Source organism: Phoca vitulina, unplaced genomic scaffold, assembly GCF_004348235.1.
Source record: "Phoca vitulina isolate PV1807 unplaced genomic scaffold, GSC_HSeal_1.0 scaffold82, whole genome shotgun sequence".
In the NCBI taxonomy this organism is placed as follows: Eukaryota; Metazoa; Chordata; class Mammalia; order Carnivora; family Phocidae; genus Phoca; species Phoca vitulina.
The window spans coordinates 4,744,958-4,767,690 of NW_022589785.1; the positions used below are offsets into that span (position 1 = coordinate 4,744,958).

Consider the following 22,733-nt stretch of genomic DNA (forward strand, 5'->3'; position numbering starts at 1 on the left):
GTCTCCACGGCAACGCGGCGGGCTGCACCACGGCGGCCGCCGAGGGACAATCCTGCCGCGTCCTCAGCCTCCTAGACTCCGCGCATACGTCCCGCCCCAAGGTCCCACCTTCCGTCACGCGTCTCCCGGGCAACGCGCCTTGCTCTGCGCGCCGCGTCGGCGCAGGGATTCACTCGGCCTCCGCGCGCTCGCCCTCCTCTGCTTCCCGCTGCCGAGTCGTTCTGGAGCATGGTAGACTCGGCTGCCCAGCAGTCCAGGCCCTCGGTCACATGGGACCTGGGCTCGCCATCGGTTTTTTCGGCCTCCCAGGCGACTACCAGTTCCGGCACCAACCGGACCCGGGCCTCCCCGCACGTTAGATTCGGCAGCCAACCCGAAATCCACGTAGGGACCCACCCGCAGATCTGCTTCCTGCGGCCGCGGACCGCGCAGCCGCTGGTGCTCTTCAGGTGCAGCCCGGATGCCCAGGGCTATTCTCAGACCCCCGCTCCTCCAGCGGCCCTTGGGACCTCGGCCGTGGCTCTCCCAGAGCCCCGAGCCCGTCAAACCCCCAGAGAGCCTGGATTTCTCACAGATGCGAGCCCCACCCAGCTCCTTCCCAGGCCAGCACCTCGCACCCCCAGGAGCTCGGGAGTCCAAACGCCCTCAGCCTGGGACTCCCAGGAGAAGCTGGAATTCCCATCTCCCACCTGCGTGTCTTCCGAATCTCCCCGGCTCTTTAGTCTCCCAGGCTTGAGATCGTATAGCCCCGGGGTCCCCAGCGCCCTTTGGGCCAGCCTTGAACTTCCTTAGAGCCTAGCGAGGCTCAGGTCCCTTCAGGCCTGACACCTCTCTCCTCAGCCTCTACGTTCCCCAGTAGTCCTGGGAAAGCCCTTCAGCTTTCCGAGTCGCACAGACCCCAACTTCCCCTCCCTCCCTTCCATTCCACAGCCCTGGCAGCATCCTCTAGGCTCCCACAGAGGCCTTGCGTTGGAAAACAATTTGGTTCAAAATGACTGTTTATTACTTGAAAGGGGATATTTACAGTCTCTGTTCCCCCCACCTTTTTAAACTTTTCCAGGAAATATTGGTAAATTTGGTACACCACTGAGTAGGCGAAGAGCGTTTTATGTGTCTTTAAATATTTTACGTTTTTTTTTTTTTTTTAACAGGATATGGGAGACGTTTTTATGTGAGCATCTCCTTTTTTGTATGTCAGCCTTTTTATTTTCATGCCTTTGTTGTCAGAAAAATGTAAATGGGAGACTGGGAACATTTGTTTATACTAGTCTATAAATGTAAAAACATTCATAAAACCATAGTTCCAGATTGGCTGAAAATGAATTAGAAATTTTTTTTTAGTCCTTCAAAATGCTTTAACCTTTAAATATTGTCTTTTTTGTCCTGTCAAAGTAGTGTACACTTATAGGAAAATCAGACAAGACAAGCAAGCAAAATGAATGGCCACAGACAATCACTGTTAACATTTTGGTGTATATTCTTCCAGATCCATTCATATATAAGTACTACAACATGGTGATTCAATTTTGGGGGGAAAAATTTATCACAAGAAATTTCACTATTGTGTTACCTACTCCCCCCACCCCCCCCACCTAATACACTATGGATATCTGTTTTATTCATGACTGCATAGTATTTTATTGTATGGCCTAATTAGAATTTATTCCATTGCTTCTCTATTGTACACTTAATTTACAAATTTTAGGAAGAAAATATGAACAATTATTTTGAAATGGGCAAAAACATTTAGAGGTACATATTTGCAAAACCACTTCATGGTGTAAGTAAATTATCAAAAAGCAAAAACCTGGCGTTATGCATTCTTGACCAATTCTTCATTTTGGCCAAATTTTTATCTCTAGTTTCACTGGGAGCACCTGGCTCCAGTCCATAACCCCCAACCACCCAACCCCTCCCATCCCATCTTCTTCCTCTCATCTTAGGAAGTCTCCTCAAATCTTTTTCCACCACAAACTTCCCTCACTTTTCTAGACTTTTTCCAAACCCTCTTCCCTTAGAATTCCTTCTTCCCTTAGAAGTCCCCTGTTAACCAGCCTAACCTCCAGTCCTCTTTTTCCCTGCTTCCTCTGATCCCTCCCCCTGCCAATCTTTCTTAGACCTAGGCTCTGGAGCAAGTGCTCCCCACTTCACCCGCCTCAAATTCATCCCTCTGAACCCTACCCTACAACTTTTGCTCTTCTCTAAGACCCCCACCTCCCATCTCATCCTATTTTTTCTCCTTAAGATGGTTGCTTCTGAGGACAGTTTTGAGTCCTGTTCACACTTTGGGCCTTTCCACATCTTTCTCAGGATGACTTTTCCTCTCAGCATCCAGAAAATACCCGTTTAGTGCACATTTTCTGCAAGAGGAAGCCTGGGCCTACTCCCTTGCTCCTCTGAAAATTATGGCAGCTGTGCCTCTCCTAAGAATCCTGGGGAAGCCTCAGTCACTCCCCTAGGACCCCATCAAATCAGTCCCTGTCCTAGCCCTGGCCCCAGCCATCTCACCCTGTGCCACTTTTCCCTCCCACTTCCAGCGTAATGAATTCCAGTGAAGCAGCGGCGAAAAAATTTTTACCCAAGAGCAACTTATCCCGGGTGATTATTCGTGACAATCTCAGTGCACAACGGATCTGTGAGATGGAGGTAAAGTCATCAAAAGCTTTTGCATTAGAGGGTGTTAGTGGCTTGACCCATGTTCACTTCACCCTCACCAATAGCCTGGGTCGGGGGGGTGGGGGGGAATCACAGATTTTAGAGGTGATCAAGGTGCTCTAAAGCAAGTCTCATTTTACAGAGGAGGCAACTGAGATTCAAGGTTACTGGTTTGCCCCAGATGTCACAGCTATTGCTGGGCCGAGGGAGCCAAGGAGAAGGATTCCATATTTTTTGGTTCTTGTGGCATTTTCCCCCCTCCAGTCATGTTATTTCTCTAGAGGATCCATGAATGGATTCCTACTGTCTCCTGTAGAAAGAAATCTTGGGTCTTGGAGTTTGAAATGGCATCAGTACTCTTTGGTCTGTTTTTTCTTTTACCTGGAGGAGCACTGAGGCCCTTCCTCTTTCTGCTTATGGATAAGTAGGGTTGGACTGCTTCCCCAAAATCCATAGAAGAAGGGGAGGGAAAACAGTGTTGTCACCACACAGACTCAATTTAATTCATTAAATGCATCATTAGGGGCTGCTTAGGATAGGCACTGTGTTGGGCACTAGGAAGAGGCTGGTGAACACGATGGACTGTGATAATGTACTCATTTCTTCAAGTGGAGCAGAAATCCCAGAGTTGAATTGCTGTCCCCTTCTTTTTTTTTTTTTAAGATTTTATTTATTTATTTGACAGAGAGAGATAGCGAGAGCAGGAACACAAGCAGGGGAAGTGGGAGAGGGAGAAGCAGGCTTCCTGCTGAGCAGGGAGCCCGATGCGGGGCTCGATCCCAGGACCCTGGGATCATGACCTGAGCCGAAGGCAGACGCTTAACGACTGAGCCACCCAGGCGCCTGAATTGCTGTCCCCTTCTTGACTCTGTTGACTTCCCTCCATGTTCCAGGGCCAAATCTAGACGGGCCTATGAGATTCTGACATTAAAAAGAGTAGGAGAGGTTCAAGAGATGAAGCTAAAGCCTCTTAAAGGCCAAAGAGACCAAAAGAAGAGCAGGGGTCTGGGTGTTTCTCTCTCTGCTAAACTTCAGCGGCACAGTGTAGTCGAAAGAGGGTGGACTTGGCAATGGACAAGCCAGCTTTTTGTGACCTCAGGGAATGACATTTCCTCCAGGACTCCCTTTTCTCATTTGTAAAATAGGATCTATTAGGATCCTCTCAGTTGCTGGTGACTCAAACTGAACTTGAACTAGTACAAGTAAAATAGAGAACAATCTGTTTACATAATCAAGGATGGGTAGGGCAGGGTCACCAATGTTTGGGATGAGAGGAGTCAGGGACTCCAGTACCATTGGATGTGTCTTCCACTTTACTTTTTCATCTCTTTTCTGTGTCTTTGTGCATGTTGGCATAATCATCAGGCTGGCTGTCCCTGGTGAGCATGGCCAAGGAAAGCCTGGCCTGTAGCCTAGAAAGGAAATGGGGTGCTTCCACTGTTGCTCACATTAGACAAATTCTGGGGAAACTCCGGTTGGCCCAGGGTGTGTCACTGGCCCATCCTTGCCCCAGTCAGTGTGACCAGGTGGTGTGGGCTGTTTTGACTGGCCCAGGATGGGTTGGGGGCCAATTTCTATCACCAGCAGGGGGAGGGGATGTTCTATCTCTGGCAAGTGGGGTGAGGATCCATGAGATGCTGTAACTGGAGACTCTCCTGAGGTGCTTTATATGTATCAGAGGGCTGTGCCACCCTCCAGGCATCCAGAAGTTCTCCTTTTAAAGCTGTATTGAGCCCTTATGTGCTTTAGGTATTGAACATCCATTATGTATTATGTATTATTAATAGTTCAGGAAATTGAGGCTCAGAGAGACAGAGTAACTTCACTAAGGTCATCCAGTGCATCATCGTAGAGTTGTAAACCTGGGTCTGACTGGCATCTTCCCATCAGGATGAAGACTGTCTTCTCCTTATTTGTAGACCTGGTGACTTGCTAAGGTCCCAGCTTGTAGGAGCTCAGTGGGTGTGAGGCCTGAGTGGCAGCATGGCAGTGTTTCTGTCTCCCCCTGCCCCCCGCCCCTTCCCCCAAAGTGCTCACGTGAAGAGAAGAGGCAGCTTTGGCTAAGCCACTGGTTTCTCAGGACCTTGACAAGAACAGCTAAGACCTTGTGTCCTGGGCATCATCTGAGCACACTCTGAGAACACACCCACCCTCCCGCTTCATCCCTTGTTCCCAGGATCCACTTAGGTTCTTGGCTCATCCCTTGTTCCCCTTGCACAATGATCATGGCAACACTGGCCTTAAATGGAGCTCTCCTTTGCCTACGTTGTGCTGGGTTTTGAGACACTGTCAGGGCTTAGAATCCCCAGGAGGGTTTGCAAAAATGTCAGCTCCCAGGATCACCCCCCACCTGGTTCTGTTTTCACATGCTCAACACTTCCCCATCCTCCAAAACCCAATCCCAATTTATAAGTCACCCCTCCATGAGGCTTTTCTTGGTATTTTCCTTCTTTGAGCTCTGTACTTCTTTGTAGGGGTGTGTCACTCTCTGCTTCACTTAGAAACATTTGGGCATGTGCCCCAGCTTCCTGACGATGTTGTAGTCGCTCTGAAGACCTGTGGCTGATTTTTGTTAGTGTCCACTTCACAGCTAGCTCACTGGAATAAGCAAATGAGTGAGTAAGATAAAGGATGTGCCTTTCTAGGGCTTACAGTCTTGTTGGGGACAGGACAGAAATGATACGCTAGACAAAATAAGTAGAGGTCAGTGTGATGTAGGGGATGTCAGAGACAGTATGTGGGAAGCACTGAGTGAGTACTAGGGACAGGGTGATAGGATTTATGGAGGGGAAGGAGCCGGATGCACCTTTTCTCCACCCTCCCCACCACACACCTCCTTCTGACCAGTTTTCCAATAGAGATGTTGAGGTCCAAATCAGGCTTCTGGGCTGCAGACTGTCAGAGGTACCATAGGGGTTATGTGGCTCAATGCCCACATTTTACAAATAGGGAGACTGAGGCTTACTATGAGTCAATCTATTTAGGGACTATTGAGTCCAGCTGGCTCATTTTCCACGTCCCCCCCCCCCCCCCATCAGCAGCACAGATGTCTCTCTTTCTGTGAAGTAGCTTCTTCATCCTAACATCAGCTCTGGTTTTTTTTGTTTTGTTTTGTTTTGTTTTGTTTTGTTTTGTTTTGTTTTTTTAAGATAAGAGCCTCAGACAGGACCAAGAGAAAGATGAGCCACTTATACGACCACCTGAAGAAAAAGTTCATGACGGACCAGCTCAGGAAGCTGGGGCGCTGGCGACGGGAATCCATGAACATCCAGGAGTACCTGGATGGCATCCGCGTGTACAAGGTCCACTTCAAACTCCAGCGTAACAGGAAAAGCCAGCCGCCCTAGTCAAGGCGGAGTAATCTGCCCCTGGGCCATGACACTAGGCTACAGGCGGAGGAGAGGCAGAAGCTAGCCCTCCCACACCATCGTAGAACAACAATAAACTGAGACCAGCGGACAGCGGAGCACAAAAGCTCTCAGCAACTGTGATATTCCTTGCCCTGCCCCACCATCCCGTCTGTTCTGGTGAAGGTGATCCTGATGGACCCGTAGCTGCCTGACTGCGAGGAGGCTGAATCAAGTCGGTTTATGGTTAAGGCCAAGATCCACCTTTGGTACCCACCTGTCTGAAGTGAAATGCCAGGCCAAGTGTCCTGGGACAGTGAGTGGTACCTTAGATGGGAAGGATTCAGTAGTGCCGCTGTCTAGTGGTGAGGGGGTCAAGGTGAGGCATGGGACAGACCTAGGTGAAGCGCTATATCTGCCCCCCACCAGCTGTGTGAGTCTGTAACCTCTCTGAGCCTCTGGTTCCTTATCCGAAAGAATGGGGTGGTAGTGAGGGAACCTGCCTCCAAGAACTGGTGTGAGGATGTGGAATGCTTGGCCCAGGGCCCATCATTGCCGATGGCTCTTATCATGATGGCTCCCTGACGGCTTCGGGCCTTGCCAGTCTCCAGTCCCTGGCCTTGCCTGCTGTCCTGACTACACCCTGACAGTCCCCACATTGTACCTTTACACGCACAGGCCCCTCATCCAGAATACCCCTTCAGCGCCCCCAGGGTTCTCTCTTCATCCTCCAGAGCTTATCTCAATGCCATTTTCTACAAAACTTTTCTGACCTCTTTCTGCTTCCTGCCTGCCCTTCCCCCCCACCCCCTTTGTCACATGGGTTTCCTCTACCCTCTGAACTTGGATTACCCAGGGTGGCTTAATTCTGCCTTGTGTGATAGCTATTTGGGCATTTGTCCTAACCCCTGATTAGATGGTACAGTCTTTGAGAGCAGGGACCAAGGATCCTCCAAGATCCAGTCCAGGCCTCTCCCATGACACTTCCCCCCACCTGGCCCCAGTAGAAAAGGCCACTCCTTCCAGTGCCCACACCTCTGTCTGCACTGAGCGTGTGGTTGGCCATTTCTTGTTTGCTCACCGTCTCCCTGACCAGATTGTGAACGTCTTAATGGCGGAGATGCTGACTTACTCATCTGTAACCACAATGCCTAGTAAATGCCTAGTCGTCACTCAGTGTTTTCTGACTAAATGACTATTCCTCTTTGTAGTATAGCTTTAGCACAGTGCACAGAGCAAGGGCCAAGTATATATGTTTTTTAAGTTAACCAAGTCCCCTCATTTTACAGATGAGGAAACTGAGGCCCAGAGAGGTGACTTGATTTGCCTAGGGTCCTGCAGCAAGTTAATAGCAGAGAACCAGAAGCAGGTTTCCTGTCTGCCATGGAGTGGTCATTCTGCATCACAGCACCTGCTAGGTAAGGACATCAGTCCTCTCGGTGGCTTTTGGAAGTCTTCCCCAGGAAGTCCTCCTTACTTGTCCTCATCCTCATCCTCATCCTCATCCTCATCCTCATCCTCATCACGCCCCTCTCCAGGCTTAGTGCCTGGTCGCAGGCCTTCCTCTGAACGGAATATCCAGGAGCCTGATCTGGTTCATGATGTTTTTCTTTTCCTCCTTTATGGTCTTCCCTTGAGAACTGGAGCGTGCTACTTTTTAGTGGGGATGAAAACAGTCTTTTTTCCAAGCCCTTATCTGTTTTCTTGGCTGATCACGACTGTTTAGAATAATTGATTTTAAATATTTAGAGTTTATCACACAAGAAATATGACCACGTCTGCCAAAAACCTTTTAGATCAACCTCTGCTAGCACTTTGGTGTCTTTCCTTTATTTGGTGTGTTTGTTTCCTTTCAACAAATATTTTTCCTTGGCCATCAGCCAGTGTGCCTGGAAAGGGGAAAGGCTTTGGGGATCTTGGAGTCTTCAGAGGGCCCACAGAGCAGCCCCAGCCCCTCTTTCTCTAAACTGTCCCCAGGGTCTCCCTACCTCTAGGATCTTGCTTAATGCAGCCTCCCTGAGCCTGACTCCAGTCTAGCCTCCAGCCACATGCACCCTCCTGGATGGCTGGCCTTGGCTGAGAGTCTTTGCATCCTCATGCTGTGGCCCAAAGGACTGCAGGATTCCCTGGGAGTGAGATGTCAACCTAACGAGTCAATTTTATAAGTCACTAACTCACCTCTAATTGTGTGGACTCAGTCTTCCCATTTTTGTTTTAAAAACCAGGGGATGTTGCATTTAAGCAGGGGACAAGCAGTGATGGAATTCTGGAGAGGCCACTTAATTGTTGGGAAGGAAAAAGATTAAAGGGAAGAAAAATCAGCAAGGGAAGAATGGAGGGGTGTTGGATGGGAAGATATTGTTCGAGAAACAGAATCTTGACGCTAAGGAGAGGTTTATAGAGTCTTTAGTTCAGTGGCCACACATACACATGCGCTCATGTGCACAACTCTCAGTTCAAATGAAATCTCACCTGGTCCATTCCAGTAGTCAAGACTATCGCCATATTAACATTTATTCAGCACTCCTGTGCTGGGCACAAGGCTCAGCTCTTTTCAAACATGATTCATTGAATCCTCCCAACAACAAAGTAAGTAATTTTATTAGCCCCCTTTTGTAGGTGAGAAATCAAGGCTCAGAGAGTAAGAATTCCACCTAAGTAAGGTTGGGCAGCTAGTAAGTGACAAAGGCCACCCTATGCCTGTCTCACTCTGGAGACCATCTCCTAACCATCATGTGTTAAGTTCCCCATCTTTATTACTCTAGTTGGAAGTGGAGGGCCTGGGACCTAGAGCCTTCTGGAGCCTGATTTCACAGATGGTGTTGCAAGGGCCTCAGCTGTAATGTCAGCTGGGCTAAAACCCAAGTCTCCCTTCTACCAGGTGGCTAAGAAGACCTTGCTGTGATCCTGGGTTGGATATAGGCTGTTGAGGGAGAGTTAGGCTGGGTTAGGGAGATCTAGATGATGGGGATGAAGTAGGGCACAGGAGTCCCTCCTACTGCCCATTGGCTGTGAAAAGATGTTCCCAGTGTCACCCTCAGGGAATCTCCATGGAATATCCTTTGTGTCTGAAGAACTATGCTGAGGGCAGGGGACAGATGAATGATACTCTTTTTAAAAGAATTTTAAATTCAATTAATTAACATATAATGTATTATTCGTTTCAGAGGTAGAGGTCAGTGATTCATCAGTCTTATATAACACCCAGTGCTCATTACATCACGTGCCCTCCTTAATGTCTATCACCCAATTGCCCCATCCTCCCACCCACCTCCCCTCCAGCAACCCTCAGTTTGTTTCCTATGATTAAGAGTCTCTTGTGGTTTTTCTCCCTCTCTGATATCATCTGGTTTTATTTTTTCCTCTCTTCCCCTATGATCCTCTGTTTTGCTTCTTAAATTCCACATATGAGTGAGATCATGTGATAATTTTCATTCTCTGATTGACTTATTTTACTTAGCACAATATCCTCTAGTTCCATCTACATCGTTGCAAATGGCAAGATTTCATATATATTTTTGTTGATGGTTGAGTAGTTTCCATTGTGTATATATACCACATCTTCTTTATCCATTAGATGAATGATACTCCCTTTTAAAGGGATCAAGTCTGCTTGAGCATACCTTTAATTCTTGCTGAAAATCCATTTCATTCCCTCCTCCTCTATCACCACATGCTTTAGAGTACTTGGAAAAACCTCCCAGGGTAGAAAACTTGCTGGGGGCACAGTGGACCTTGTTTTCCTTCCCTCTCCAGAATTTTTCCACGACCTGGAACAGAAGGAGGGAAGTTCTATTTACCAAGCACCTGTTATATGCAAGGCATTTCCTATCTTACCTCATTCAGTCCTTACAACACTTGTCAGGTATTATGCCCATCTTACAGGTGAGAAAACCAAGGCACAGAGAGGCTAAGGAACTTGCTCAGAGTCAGTAGGTTTGAGCCAGGCTGCGAGATGCATAGGGCATACTCTTTCCATATCGTCCAGTCACTCTGGTGATCCTCAGCCCCTTTGTGAGCACCAAACTCGATTTCAGCCATTGTTGGCGGCAGAAACAGCTCTGTGAGGGATACCCGTGCTGTGGGCCTGTTCATGGCCCTGGCCCCTGACTCCTCCACAGAGGTCAGTGATGTGGCAGGGAGGAAGTCTTGGATGATTACTCATTCTCCTCATGGAAGGTCCCAGCTCCAGACTGTCAGGGGCAGTGGCTTTGAAACCCCAGCAGGAGAGTATGGAGTAGGCTGCCAAGGGGCTAGGCAGCTGGAATTCTAGCCACAGCTTGTCAGGGAGCAGGGGAGGCATCTGGCTACTCCAGCTGCAGTGAAGAGGAAACGCAAAGTTCTTACATATCCATCCCATTAGTCCGTCTGTCCATCCATCCATCCATCCATCTGTCCGTCCACTCAACTCTCCATGTGGCCCTTCAGCACACAATCAGAACACAAAGGTGGAGGAACTAGTTTTCTTGTCTGCTGTGATCCTCTCAGTTTTCCTGATCAGTGTGAGGACATGGGGTGACCTGCTCACTGGGAGTGCCTCTGCTTGGATTCACTCTGACTTTGGGCAAGTCACCTCTCCACTCCAAGAATTTGTGGGGCTGAAAAAACCTTAGAGTTGCCTTGTGCAGGTCACTTGTGCAGGTGAGGAACTCATGGTGGATTTGGGACTGGATCGCAGGATGCTGCCACTCATTTGTAAAGTGGGAGTGGGAATCCTGTCTCTCCTTGCCACCTGGGATTGTAGGGAGGAGCCCCCGGGGTAAAAGGTGGGAAAGCGCTTTGAGGCCAGAAAGTCCCAGAGGAGCACCCGGGGCCCTGGCGGCTGGGCCAGGACAGATCCCACAGTGACCACAAGGGGTCAGCAGACACTTGTGTGCTCAGCTAGGATCTGCTGGAAGGCACAGGCTTGTGTGCTGGGGTCTGGAAGGGAGGCCAAGTCATTTCATTCCTGAAGACCCATAACACAAAGAGGTGGGGGCATAGCTCAGTCCAGCCCCTTGTGGAATCGAGAAGTGGTACTCTGGGTGTGACAGTACAGAGCCTGGTCCAGCTGCTGACTTTGGAACTCTGCCGGGCTCAGAGAGCTGAGGGGGCAGAGCCGGGAGCAGGCCTGGGACTCCCCACCTCCCCAAGTAATCTTTCTTTGGGCTTTAGCTTTCCCACCTGCAACCTGGTGGCTGATCTCTGCACTTCCTTCCAGTTCTCAGATCCTGAGATGTGGCAAAGGGCTTTGCACACATCATGCTCCATAAATACCTGCATTTGAATGGATTGGAGAGACTCCTGCTCTGAGCAAAGCCAGGCTTATACAAAATGATAATTCAGGGTGAGTTTTGCTTTACTGATGTATTTATCACTTGGCAGAATGATTCCTGATGAGATCATTTTAGCCAGTTGGCTCCTCTGGGAGCACTTTCAAGGTTCTGTCACCAAGTCACTCTCAGCTTCTGGAATGACCCCCACTGAGAAGCTTTGTGTGCCGGTCTTTCTCAGTTCTTCCTGTGGCTCACCAACATTCACTTTCCGCTTCATTCAGGGTGTTTCTCGAGCTCCTTGTATGGCACTCTCATAAGTGCTGGAACAAAACTGACTCAAATTCCCTGCCCTCGTGGAGCTTACATTTGAACAGTCCCTAGGGGGAAAAATGAATCAGATGAAAACCCTGGCTGTTGGTGGCTGGTGCCTCCTTTGGGTTCTACAGGGAGAACTATTTGGGCTACATTTGCCCTGTTCAACCCATTGGCCACTGGAAATGCTGCCCACAAGCCTGGAAGGCTGCATGTGTCCTCATTCCTCGCTGCTGCAGAAAGGTCTCGTTCATCTGATGTATGTGGGCTCTATAGTTAGATGACTCTAAATCAGAATCTCAGCTCTATCTCTCAGGAGAAAGTTATTTTACACCCCCCACCCACCCTTGGAGCTTCAGTTCCTCATCTGAAAATGGGAATAATTGTGGCACCTACCTTATAGGCTTGTTCTGAGAACTCAGTGAGCTAATGCTCACATCAGGAACCTGGTATGAGGCCTGGCCCCTCATAGCGTAAATGTGAAGGGGGTTGTGGTGTAATTGTAATTGTCGTGATGTACTTGGAGCTGACATGTAAACCTTGAGAGGCAGCCTGGTGCAGGAGAGTGAGCCCCTCAATTTGCTGAGACCCTGGGCAGCAAACATCCCATCTCTGGGCTTTGCTGGACTTCTCTCTTCCTTCAGATTTCAGTTAATCCCTCAGGAGGAAGAAGTTGGACTGAGATACACCCATAACCCATTAGTCAGTGAGTGCCTGGTGGGAACGGGGTCATGGAGCAGTGGGCAGTCACTGGGGCCCCAGCCAAACCTTCCTCTGGTAGTTCTACAGGGCTGAGTACACGGGCTCTGCAGGATGAAATGGTCACAGGGAAAAATGGTTCCTTCGCTTTGTTCAAAAGGCAAATTAGAGGACTGGGAGCACCTGATCCTGTGGAACCTAGCTTTCCAAACTTATTTCCTGTACTTCTTCCCACAAGCCAAACCTCATGAATTCTCTCTCTTCTCCAAAGAGGCCTCTTGATTTTCTACTTGCAACCTTTGATCCTACTGTTTACCCTGTGGGGAATACAGCCCTCCCTCCTCTCCATTTGAAATTCAGCTCAGACCCTTTAAGGGCCTGGTTTCTGGTCCACCTTCATGAAGCCCACCCTGATGTGAGCTCTCTCTTCCTGGACTAGATGCACCCCGTTCGTCTTTCATACCTGGTGTTATCATCATTCACCATATTCCCTTCATTCTCTAATGGGAATGGGAGCTCCTACCGGGCAGTTGCTGGACAAAGGGAGGTTTGGCTCCCCCTTTCTTTGGGAAATTTGCATCATGTACCACCAACCATATTCTCTGGAACTCCTGGGTCATTTCCAAGATGTTTTCTATGTTCTTTTTCCTTCTACTGCTTCAGAGATTCTGTGTGCTCTGTCACTGAGGAATCATTGACTATCCAGAAAGATTTTCAAACACAACCTAGGATTTCTATCACTCTAAGCAGAGGGCAAAACAGAGGCTGCTAACCAATAGTCCTCCTGGGGTTGACAGTGGGGCTGTTGAGTTTGGTCAACACCATGTTTTCCATGGTCTTGAGGTTAAGCATTTTGTGTGTGGGGGGGAGAGGTTATGCAAGGTCTGATTAGCAACAGCTTCTACCAGGACTATTGAGCTATAGCCAAGTGCACTTACCTTCCTAGCCCCTGAAGGCATTTGAGTTTGTGATCACCCCAAAGTGTGAGAACATGGGTTCCTTTAAAATATTTAACTAGTTTCTACAACTTTAAACTTGCACTTTATACAAAAGTGAAATGTACAGTGTATATAACAAAATGGGAACTCCCCTCTTGCTCCTCTCTGGGACCACCAAGTTAACAGTTTCTATGCATCTTTCTAGAAATGTTCTAAGATCACAGGTCCTTAAGATGAAGTTCATGGTCTTCATAAATTATATGTAAAATTTTAGATGTAAATGCTGATTTGTATATTCTGTAGGTTCCATCATCATCTTATGGGGGTCCACGATACCCGCCCCCCCACTCCCCACACACGTTAAGAACCACTGACTTTGAGACTTCAAGTTCAGGATGTTCGACTAACACCCATGTTGGCCTCTCATCTTTCTTGAGACCCCATTGAAATAGAAGTATAGAAAATTCAAAAAGTACTAAACACTCAACAGCAAAGAGAACTAGAAAGAAGACTTATGCCACAAATATACCTTGAATTCCTACTATATGCCAAGTCTTCTTCTAGGCCCTGATGGTAGAGCAGTGAAAGGAATCTGACAAAAATTCCTGCCATCCTGGAGCTTACATTCTAATAAGAGGAGACAGAAATAAACCAAATAAATCATTTAGAAGGTGAAAAATTCTGTGGGAGAAAAAGAAAACAGCTGTGGGTGCTTGGCAAGGCCATGTTGGGGGGGGCGTTTAAAGAAAGATGGATCACTGGTGAATGAGAGATTTCAACAAGTGCTTGGAATATGGCAGAAGATGAGAGCTCTTGATGAATGAAACAGGTGGAAGGAGCAGCCAAGAACATTCTCTTAGCCAACTAAGGAGGAGGTGGAGTCAGCTGGCTTGAAAGAACCCAGGGAGGGCTTTGGGCTCAAAGTCAACAGGTTATAGAAGAAGGGAGGAGGGAGGAAAGAGAATGAAAATAGGGGATTTTATTCCTTAAGCTAGTTAGTAAGCTCATGGGTGTCACTTGTATTGTTATTTGCAGGCCTACACATATTTTTACAATATTCTTTTGTATCTACTTAGTATATAATAAACTCACACACAACCTGGGGCAGATGGGCCTGTGGGGTGGTGGATACCTGCTCCAACCCACTGTCCTACCCTTCTCTACACTCAAGTTTCCAAAGTGCAGGTAACATTTCTCCCAGGCAGAAAACAGTATAGCTTTTCTCTTAAGAAATTGAATTCAATATCTCAGGTCAGCTAGAGTTTGCAGTGTGGATGTTGGTACCACAGAATAGAGGCCTCCTGACTCTGCTATTTATGATTCTGCTCCACACTGGGCTTCTAGCCAGGTATTCTCATTTAGCGAAAGGACCAGAGGTAAGCCAGACCTAATTGTGTAATAGCAGAAGAAACCTACATCAACTCATTTTACAAGGTACTCACTAATGGGCATACAGCCAGAAAGCAGCCAACCTGGGATCTGAACAGAGGCCTTTCTTCCAAACTTGTGCCCTTAGCTCTTAGCTCATACATATCCTTTCCTGGGTAAAATGAGGCACAAACTAGTCAGCATTTCTATCTGTGCCCACAAGCTTATAAGAGAATCTGTCTGGATTTTGAACGAAGACCAATGGGAACAGAGAGGCCTGGGTTTGTTTTGTTTTATTTTTGTTTTTTTTAAACAGGCTCCACACCCAATGTGGGACTTGAACTCACAACCCTGAGATCAAGAGTTGCATGCTCTACCAACTGAGCCAGCCAGGTGCCCTGAAAGCCCTGGGTTGTTATCCAGTTAGCAATGTGACCTTGGGCTGACCTCAGGTGGAAATGGTGGCTGTGACCAGCTCTGTGGCATGAGGTTGGATCAGCTATCCCAGAGTCTTCCCACCCACAGGCCCTTCACTGATTATCACTCTTAAGCTTTTCCCGCTCCTAAGGTCTGCAGGGGCAGCCTGGCAAGGCTTCTTTTGGGGGCGGGAGGCAGCTGTCTGGGGGCAAGTGTCTGGTGTCTCTGTTCTCTTATGACACAGGTGGACAGGCTTTGGGGCTAGAGAAACTTCTGTTTGAACCTGGCTCCCCATTTGTCCATGGTGTGACTCCAGGCAGGCCTTTAGCTCTGTGAACTTCGATTCCCTCTTACGGAAACATGGGGGAATTTACAGGGTTGTTGGAAAGGTAGGAGGCGAGGTTTGTAAAAGGCCCAACATTTGTAAAACAAAAGCGTTTTGTGGTAATTTTCAAACCTATACAAAAGTGAAAGCTGAGAAAACCATATAATATACTCATGTGTACCCATCACATTGCTTTAACACTGTCAACCCCTGGCCATTCGTTGTTCCTCTGCTCCCCACCCACTTCATTTTTTAAAAAGCCATATTATTTGAAAGCAAATCCAAATATATAATTTCACCCAGAAGGACATCAGAATATATCTCTACAGATAAATCCTTTTAAAAAAATCACAATACCATTATAACACATATAACAAATAATTTCTTAATATTCCCTAAAACCCACTCTTTGTTCAATATTACCCAATTGTCCCTGAAATATATTTTTTGCAGTTGGTTAGTTTGAATCAGGATCCAAACAAGGTTCACATACTGCATCTGGTTGATATGTCTCTTAAGTCTTTTTTTTTTTTTAAGATTTTATTTATTTATTTGACAGAGAGAGAGAGAGCACAGCAGGGGGAGTGGCAGGCAGAGGCAGAGGGAGAAGCAGGTTCCCCGCAGAGCAGGGGGACCCTAATGTGGGACTCGATCCCAGGACCCTGGGATCATGACCTGAGCCGAAGGCAGTCGCTTAACCAACTGAGCCACCTAGGCGCCCTCTCTTAAGTCTTTTTAAAATGGATAACATTTTCCTTTTCCCATCTTTTTTTCCTAGGCCATGTATTTATTGAATATAATAGGTCATTTGAATATAGATTTTCCTATTTTGTGAATTTGACTGATTGACTCCTTGGGTCACTCAGCATGTTCCTCTGTCCCCTGCATTTCTTTTACACCGATCAGGCTACAAGCTGGATTAGATTCAGGTTTAGGGGCTTTTTTGGAGATAAGAGGAGGGGAGAAGTAAAATTACTTCATATCTGTTTCCTACTGGGTCACATCCAGAGGCACATAATGTCCTGTCATTGCATTTTTGGTGATGGAAGATCAATCTGTAGATTCAGCTGACGTCAGTCTGATCAGTTCTTTATGAAGTTCCCCATTTACCCCATCACTTAGAAGTTTTGATAATCGTTGCCTGGACCCATTATTTCATTTAGGGTTGCCAAAAGATGACATTTTCTTCTAATTTTATTATTCCTTCTGCATTCATTAGTCAATTCTTTTCTAAAGATTTTTTCCCCCATAAACTCTTTGGTTACTATAGATAGAATTTGTATAAGAAAGGAAGGATACAGACTTAATATCAGTTTTCAGAATAATGAATTGGTCCTGGTCATCAAAGGCAACCAATGAAGTTTTGTTTTGTTTTGTTTTGATTTATGCAACTTTAGGAATTTGTGGATCAAACTTATAGATCTTCATATATTTGATGTTTGACCCATTGTAATCATTATTCTTGTGGATGTTCAAGTTGTCCCGTCCTTGGCCTGTGAAAGCCCCTTTGAAGTTGGCTTCTAAGTCCTTAATGGCCTCTTTACTTTCTGGAGGTGACATAATGTCTCAGGCAGGCTCATCTTGCATATTTTTTGCCCCAGACTTGGAGACATCCATTTCTCCAGCAGGTGGAATCTGGCATTTTAAATTTAAAAAATCTCCCAGGAGATCCCAGTGCCCAAGAGGCTCACTTTCTGTAGGATATAGGGTATTCCTGATTGTGTGGTATCCACCTAGCTTCCTGTTTCATCTCCTGCCCTGCTCTTTCAAATATGTTGAGCTCTTTGTTACTTCTCAGACAAGGTGTTTTCTCCTGATTTGGGGCTTTGTGCATGCTGATTCCTTTGCCTTGAATGCCCCTCCACTCCCTGCCCCTCTGACTCAGTGCAAACCTTGTCCTTTCTGTGATACCTTCTTCACTCACTCTGGCAGCTGACTTAGATCCTATTATCCATTTATTGCAGCAGTCAAAACATATCATTAAACTTTTAATAGTTGGCTTCCTTCCTTGGGTTGCAAACCCATCTGGCACATACCTAGCCAGCACTGAGCTTTTCCCATTGTTGTGGCTGTTTTCCAAGCCTATTAATCTTGGTCTCATCTCTTTCTGCTCTGGCCTCTGTTTAATTCATTTCACGAAACATTTCACAGAGCACACCTCTAGTTATTTAACTAGAGAATACGTACTGAGCATCTACTATGCCAAATGTGCTTTACATACATGATTTTATTACTCTCAACTGGTGAGGTAGGGATTATTATCCTCATTTTACAGATGAGCAAGAGGAAGCTCAGTGAGGTGGCTGAAGGTCCCATAGCTAGGGAGTGGCTGGGCTGGGATTTCGGTAGTGGATCTGACGCCAAAGCCCAAGATTTTCCCTTCACATCATCGTCCATCAAAGTGTGGTCAATGATCCACCCACATCAGAAACCCTGGGGAGGGTTTCTGGGGGAGCTCATTAAAATGCATGCTCCTGGATTCCACCCCAGACCTACTGACTAAGAATCCTAGGAAGATGCAGATGGAAAACTGAATTTCCAATAAGCTTCCTTGGGATGAACTGAAACAATTATTATTACTTTTTGAATAGGTGAAACACACACACTTAAAACATTCCAAAGGTTCAAAGGGTGTAAGTGAAGAGCAGGCACCCCAACTCCATCCCCCAGCTGCCCAGTTCTCAGAGACAACCACTTTTCCTTGACTCAAACTGAGACCATTTTTGTATTTACGTGATATACCAAGATAGGCAGGTCTCTGCACTCCCGAGCTCACAAAAATCTGCAGGTAAGACCACCATTCAGGGGCAAGTGCCCCAGGAAAGGGTCTCAGTCACCAGCAAAGATGGCAAGGAGTTCTGTTTGGGGAGTGCCTGCACCACCTGTTTCTAGGACATTCCAGCGTGCTGGGCTCAGGCTATCACTTTGTGTAGGAGGCTGGTCCCTGCACAGGCAGTCTTGTCACAAGCAAAGATCAGGAAAGAACAGTGGGCAAAGGGAGCGTAAGACTCGTTAGGCTGAGTAGAGGGGAGCCTGCACAGAGGTCTAGAGATGAAAGGGTCTGGGTGGGAGGCCCAAAGCCAACATTTCCACTTGTATTTTCCATTATTTGTGGTAACCATCGACCTTTCCCTTTAGGATAGTCTTTAAAATATTTAACCTTTCTGGGATCACAGACTCCTTTTGGAATCTCATGAAAACCGTGGACTTTCTCCCTAGAAAATTGCACAGACACATAAAACTCAGCAGACGATTGCAGAAGCTTCATAGACTGCCAGCCAGGATTACCCAGGGATATCCAGGAGGTCCAAGTTAAGAACTCCGCTTTCAGATGTCCCTGGTTATACTTAAAACGCCCGGTTTACAAAAACTCTATATTCGTTTAGAGAGCCTGAACTATGTCGCCACTTGGCAGCGAAGTGCCGGGTCATGAACTAGAGGCCAGCCTGCTCAGGAGGTGGAGGCGTTGGTGACTTCGGCCACTGAGCTTGATCGTCGAGTAAGGACCCATAGACAGGTAATGGCTCCCATGGGGGGCGGTGGGCGTCCTCCTCAGCTTTTAGCGTCATCCGGCTAGGCCCCGGTGCTTCGGGAGCATTTCCTGGTTTCCGAGCGCGGCACCTGCTCCCCCACACCGCGATCTCCTGGGTTTCGGAGAGCGAACCCACCCCGGACTGGGAAGCGCCGGCGCTGGGCTCGGCCCGCAGAGCTGCGCTGCGAGCCGGCGGGCTCCGCATTCATCATTGTTCCCCCAGCGCCTGGCACGGGCTGGGAGGCAGGCAGCGAGGGTGGCCTAAAGCGCGCCGTCCCTTCCGCGTCGCCCGCCCACGAAGCTCTAGCGCTACAGGTGTTTCCAGGGCGCCTTCCAAGGGCCAGACCTGAGCCGGGCGCTGGCAACGCACGGGAGGGACAGAGGTCCAGCTCCGGCCCGCTGCGCGCGGGAAGGACAACAGTCGGCTGGCGCTGGCGGCTCGGGGCGCACGACGCCGCGAGGGGACCTGCGCGCGCCCCCGCCCCGCGCCGCGCGCTCGTGACGGCGCCCCCGGCCCCGCCCCCGGCCTCCGCCTCCCGCTTCCCCCTCCCCGCGACTCGGCCGCGCTCCGGTCGGCGGGCTCTATGGGGAAAGCGGCCGCTCTGTGCCGAGGCGGCGGCTGTGGCGGCCGCACCCGCGGACTCTCGTCGCTGTTCACGGTTGTCCCCTGCCTGTCCTGCCACACGGCGGCGCCGAGCATGAGCGCTTCCACGCCTGGCGCCGGGCCGGAGCCCAAGCCCCAGCCCAAGCCCCAGCCTCAGCCCCAGCAAGTGCCGAAGCCCGAGCGGCAGCCGGTGTTGGAACAGGTGTCGGAGCCAGTTTCTGAGCCGGTGCCAAGACTGGAGCCTGAGAAGACGTCCGAGCCAAGGCCAGAGTCCAAACAGGGAACGGAACTGCTGCTGGGTTTGGGGCGGGGGTCAGGGCCCCGGCCAGAGTTGGGCTCCAGTGTAGGGGCTGGGCCCTGCCCCAAGGCCTCATCAGAGCAGCTGCCGGCCCTGGGGCCGGTCGTGGGGAGCGCGCCCTGGACCAAACCCGAGCCGGGGTCGCTGCCGGCGTCAAAGCCCCCGCCCCTGCTGCGACCCGGACAGGTGAGGGCGTCTCTTGGGGTTCCAATGTCAGGGACTGGCGCGACCTCCGCTGCGCCCAAGGTCTTACTGCCTCTGGACAGCTTCAAGGGCTGGCTGCTCAAATGGACCAACTACCTGAAAGGCTACCAGCGCCGTTGGTTCGTGCTCAGCAATGGTCTGCTGTCTTACTACAGGTATGGACGTGCCACATTGGGGCATCTGAGGTTGGAGGGTGGTGATGTTGCAGTGATGGTGACAGAGGGTGTGTGGGGTTGGAGGACACTGCCACTAGCTTAGGAATGTTTGGGAACATGGACTCTAGCAGGAGAAATAATATCTCTGACTAACCTCCAAGGGCTGGGGGCCCTGACCTCTGACAGGGGAGCCCCCAGTGGACAAGACCTCTGACCAGCTTGGGTTTCAGGAGTGAGTGGGGAGGTGGAGTGAGAGAGTGATCTGGGGCCTCAGGGCCCCTCTGGTCTTGGGGGTAGTGGAGCCTTGGGGCAGCCAACCAGTGTCAGTTCCCCAGTCTTTGATTCTGGTTCAGGAGCTAAGATCATTGTGTTAGGGATTGAGGGGAACAATCACCTTGTTCAGTCCTTGGAACCCACTGTGGGAAGGACTGCTTGCTCCTCCCCCTCGCCCAAGCTGGTCACTTAGTTTATTTCCCACTCTTCCTGACACCCCTGGTGGCCAGGCCTTGGGATGGGCACAGTAGTCCAGATGTATCAGATACAGCATCTGCGTTTTAGGGGCCCATCTTAGCATTCTGTGGAGAACCAGAAGCATCCCACTGTCACCTTCCTTATTGCAGAAGCAGCATGGGATTCAAAATTGAAGTCCAGTGGTGAGATAGCTAGTACTGTCTGCCCGATGAAAGGGAGAAAGATACCAGAGGCTTCTCTCTTTTCTAACTGGCTAGTGCCTTAGTATGTTTCCTGGGGATGGTTGGTTTCAACTTTGAGATCTCAGGTCACCCTATGCCATTTGTTCTCAAACATGAGCCGGTATCAGAATTCCCTGAAGGACTTGTTGAAACATAAAGTACTTGCCTCTCTGCCGAGTTTCTGATGTGGTGGGTCTAGCAGGACCTGAGCTTTGACATTTCTCACAAGTTCCCGGATGCTGCTGCTCCGGACCACAGTCTGAGAAGCACTGCTCCATTATCTTTGCAGACAGGAGGGCCCTGCCTTGCTGTTTGGTGAAACTCAGGTCACCTCGGTCACTTCACTTGGCCAGGCAGTATCCCTTCAGGTCGCTCACTATAGGGTTTGTAGGATCCTTCCTCGCCTTTTTGGAACACAGCTTCTGGAGGATGGTTGAGTCTATGATGCCCCTGACAACTGGGGAGCTCCACTGAACTTAAATGATGGTTCCCACTCCAAAATGGGGACCACTGTCATTAATTCCTGGCAGGGGAGAAAACTGACAAGTATTTCTCATGTGCCTTTCTCATGTGGTATCTTGGTGCCCTTCAGCGCACTCAGCCGCACCCTCTAGATCACACAGAACATAGCGTTCTTATAGTTAGGCAACCAAACAAGAAATGATTCTTTTCCAAAGGGTGTTTTTATCCCACTTACCATTCTGTCAGGTGTGTAAACATTTCACCAAGACATGCAGCGTAGGGATCATCTGTGATTTGCTATAAATGTATCACTGTCGGCTGTGGACCACACACTCTTTTTTATGTTACATTCACTTCATCCTCACAACCACACTGTGAGGTGGGCTCCAGGATTGTCGAGGGGTTCTGAGGTTTGACAGGAGGATGTAGCTTGTCGGAAGTCACTGGCCCCATCGGCAATGGGGAGAGATTCTGACCTGGGCCTGTTGTATCCACAGTCTGTGCCTGTCCCAGATCTGTGTCCTAATGCCCACTTTCTCGAGTTCACATTGTTATCTGTATTTACCAGGTACGACTAACCTAGAGGGGTCAAGGTAATGTTTATGAGTATAGGGTCCCACAGTTCTAGCGGAAGTAAAACCTGATCTCATGCACTTTTCTTTTGTTTTATTCTAATCGAAAGAGCAAAGGTTTACCAATTTCTTTTCTCTAAAATAACTGTGTGTAGACAGTTGGCATTTCAAGGTTATCTCAAATGTGCAGATTCTCTGGGCAGCAAGAAAAATTCTTATTGCTTGCTGATAAGGTTGTGGGCACAGATACTGGTTTGGGGGGATGAAGGGGTTGGGAGCAAGTTTCTTGTGTGTGTGCTTGCACAATCCAGCTCGGTTGCTTTGTTTTTGGACATTTCTAGACTCCAAGGTGGGCAGAACTGTTGCTTGACTTGTCTGGGTGGAATGAATGATTCCCAACATTAGGACACCCTGTGCCATCATTTAGTCCTATGTGAGTCTTTCCATGAATATGTCCTCATTCCCATTTTAGAGGAAAGGAAACCGAGGCCAAACGAACAAACCTTCCGTGGCTCGCCCAGAGGCACCTCACTTGTGGGTGGCTCCCAGATGCCAGGGGAGATGGGTGAGTCTCCAAGTGCAGAAAAGGCCCCTCTGAGGTGGAGCCCAAACTGCCACTTCTTCCTTGTACCCCTGTTGTGCCTTTTGGAAAGACCACTCTAATTTTATTATTCTTTTTTTTAACTAAGTGAAGCCTGGTGTTCAGAGAAATATCTTCAGAGAAAATGTGGGCACATATTTCTTGTGCTCTCTCCCCTCTCCCATCCTCCAGCCTGCCCCACTCTGGGGTAACCACCATCCCAAATTTATGTCAGTGTCCTCTTTCTTTCCTTTTTATTCAGTTTTATCGCATCTATATGCAATTTTAAAAGCCCCATAGTTTTCATTTCGACCATTT

The 22,733-nt window shown here is 48.6% G+C and overlaps 2 protein-coding genes across 6 annotated transcripts in view; both read left to right on the forward strand.

The window, feature by feature from the left end:
* The first annotated feature begins 186 nt into the window (after positions 1 to 186).
* Positions 187 to 6,703, forward strand: CUNH5orf52 (chromosome unknown C5orf52 homolog). Its single transcript, XM_032395117.1, has 3 exons — positions 187 to 449; positions 2,538 to 2,646; positions 5,805 to 6,703. Exons 1-3 carry the CDS (start codon positions 229 to 231, stop codon positions 6,000 to 6,002), a joined length of 528 nt encoding a protein of 175 aa, XP_032251008.1. The 5' UTR covers positions 187 to 228; the 3' UTR covers positions 6,003 to 6,703.
* A 12,110-nt stretch (positions 6,704 to 18,813) lies between these two features.
* OSBP2 (oxysterol binding protein 2) overlaps positions 18,814 to 22,733 on the forward strand; it is a 165,066-nt gene continuing 161,146 nt past the window's right edge. For 3 of the 5 annotated variants that reach the window (XM_032395131.1, XM_032395132.1, XM_032395133.1), the window contains exon 1: positions 19,411 to 20,109. In XM_032395131.1, the coding sequence (XP_032251022.1) occupies positions 19,433 to 20,109 (677 nt within the window). In that variant the 5' untranslated portion in view covers positions 19,411 to 19,432. Of the gene's footprint in view, positions 18,834 to 19,410; positions 20,110 to 22,733 lie in introns of those variants that run through there. The other 2 variants (XM_032395134.1, XM_032395139.1) reach the window with 2 other exon arrangements.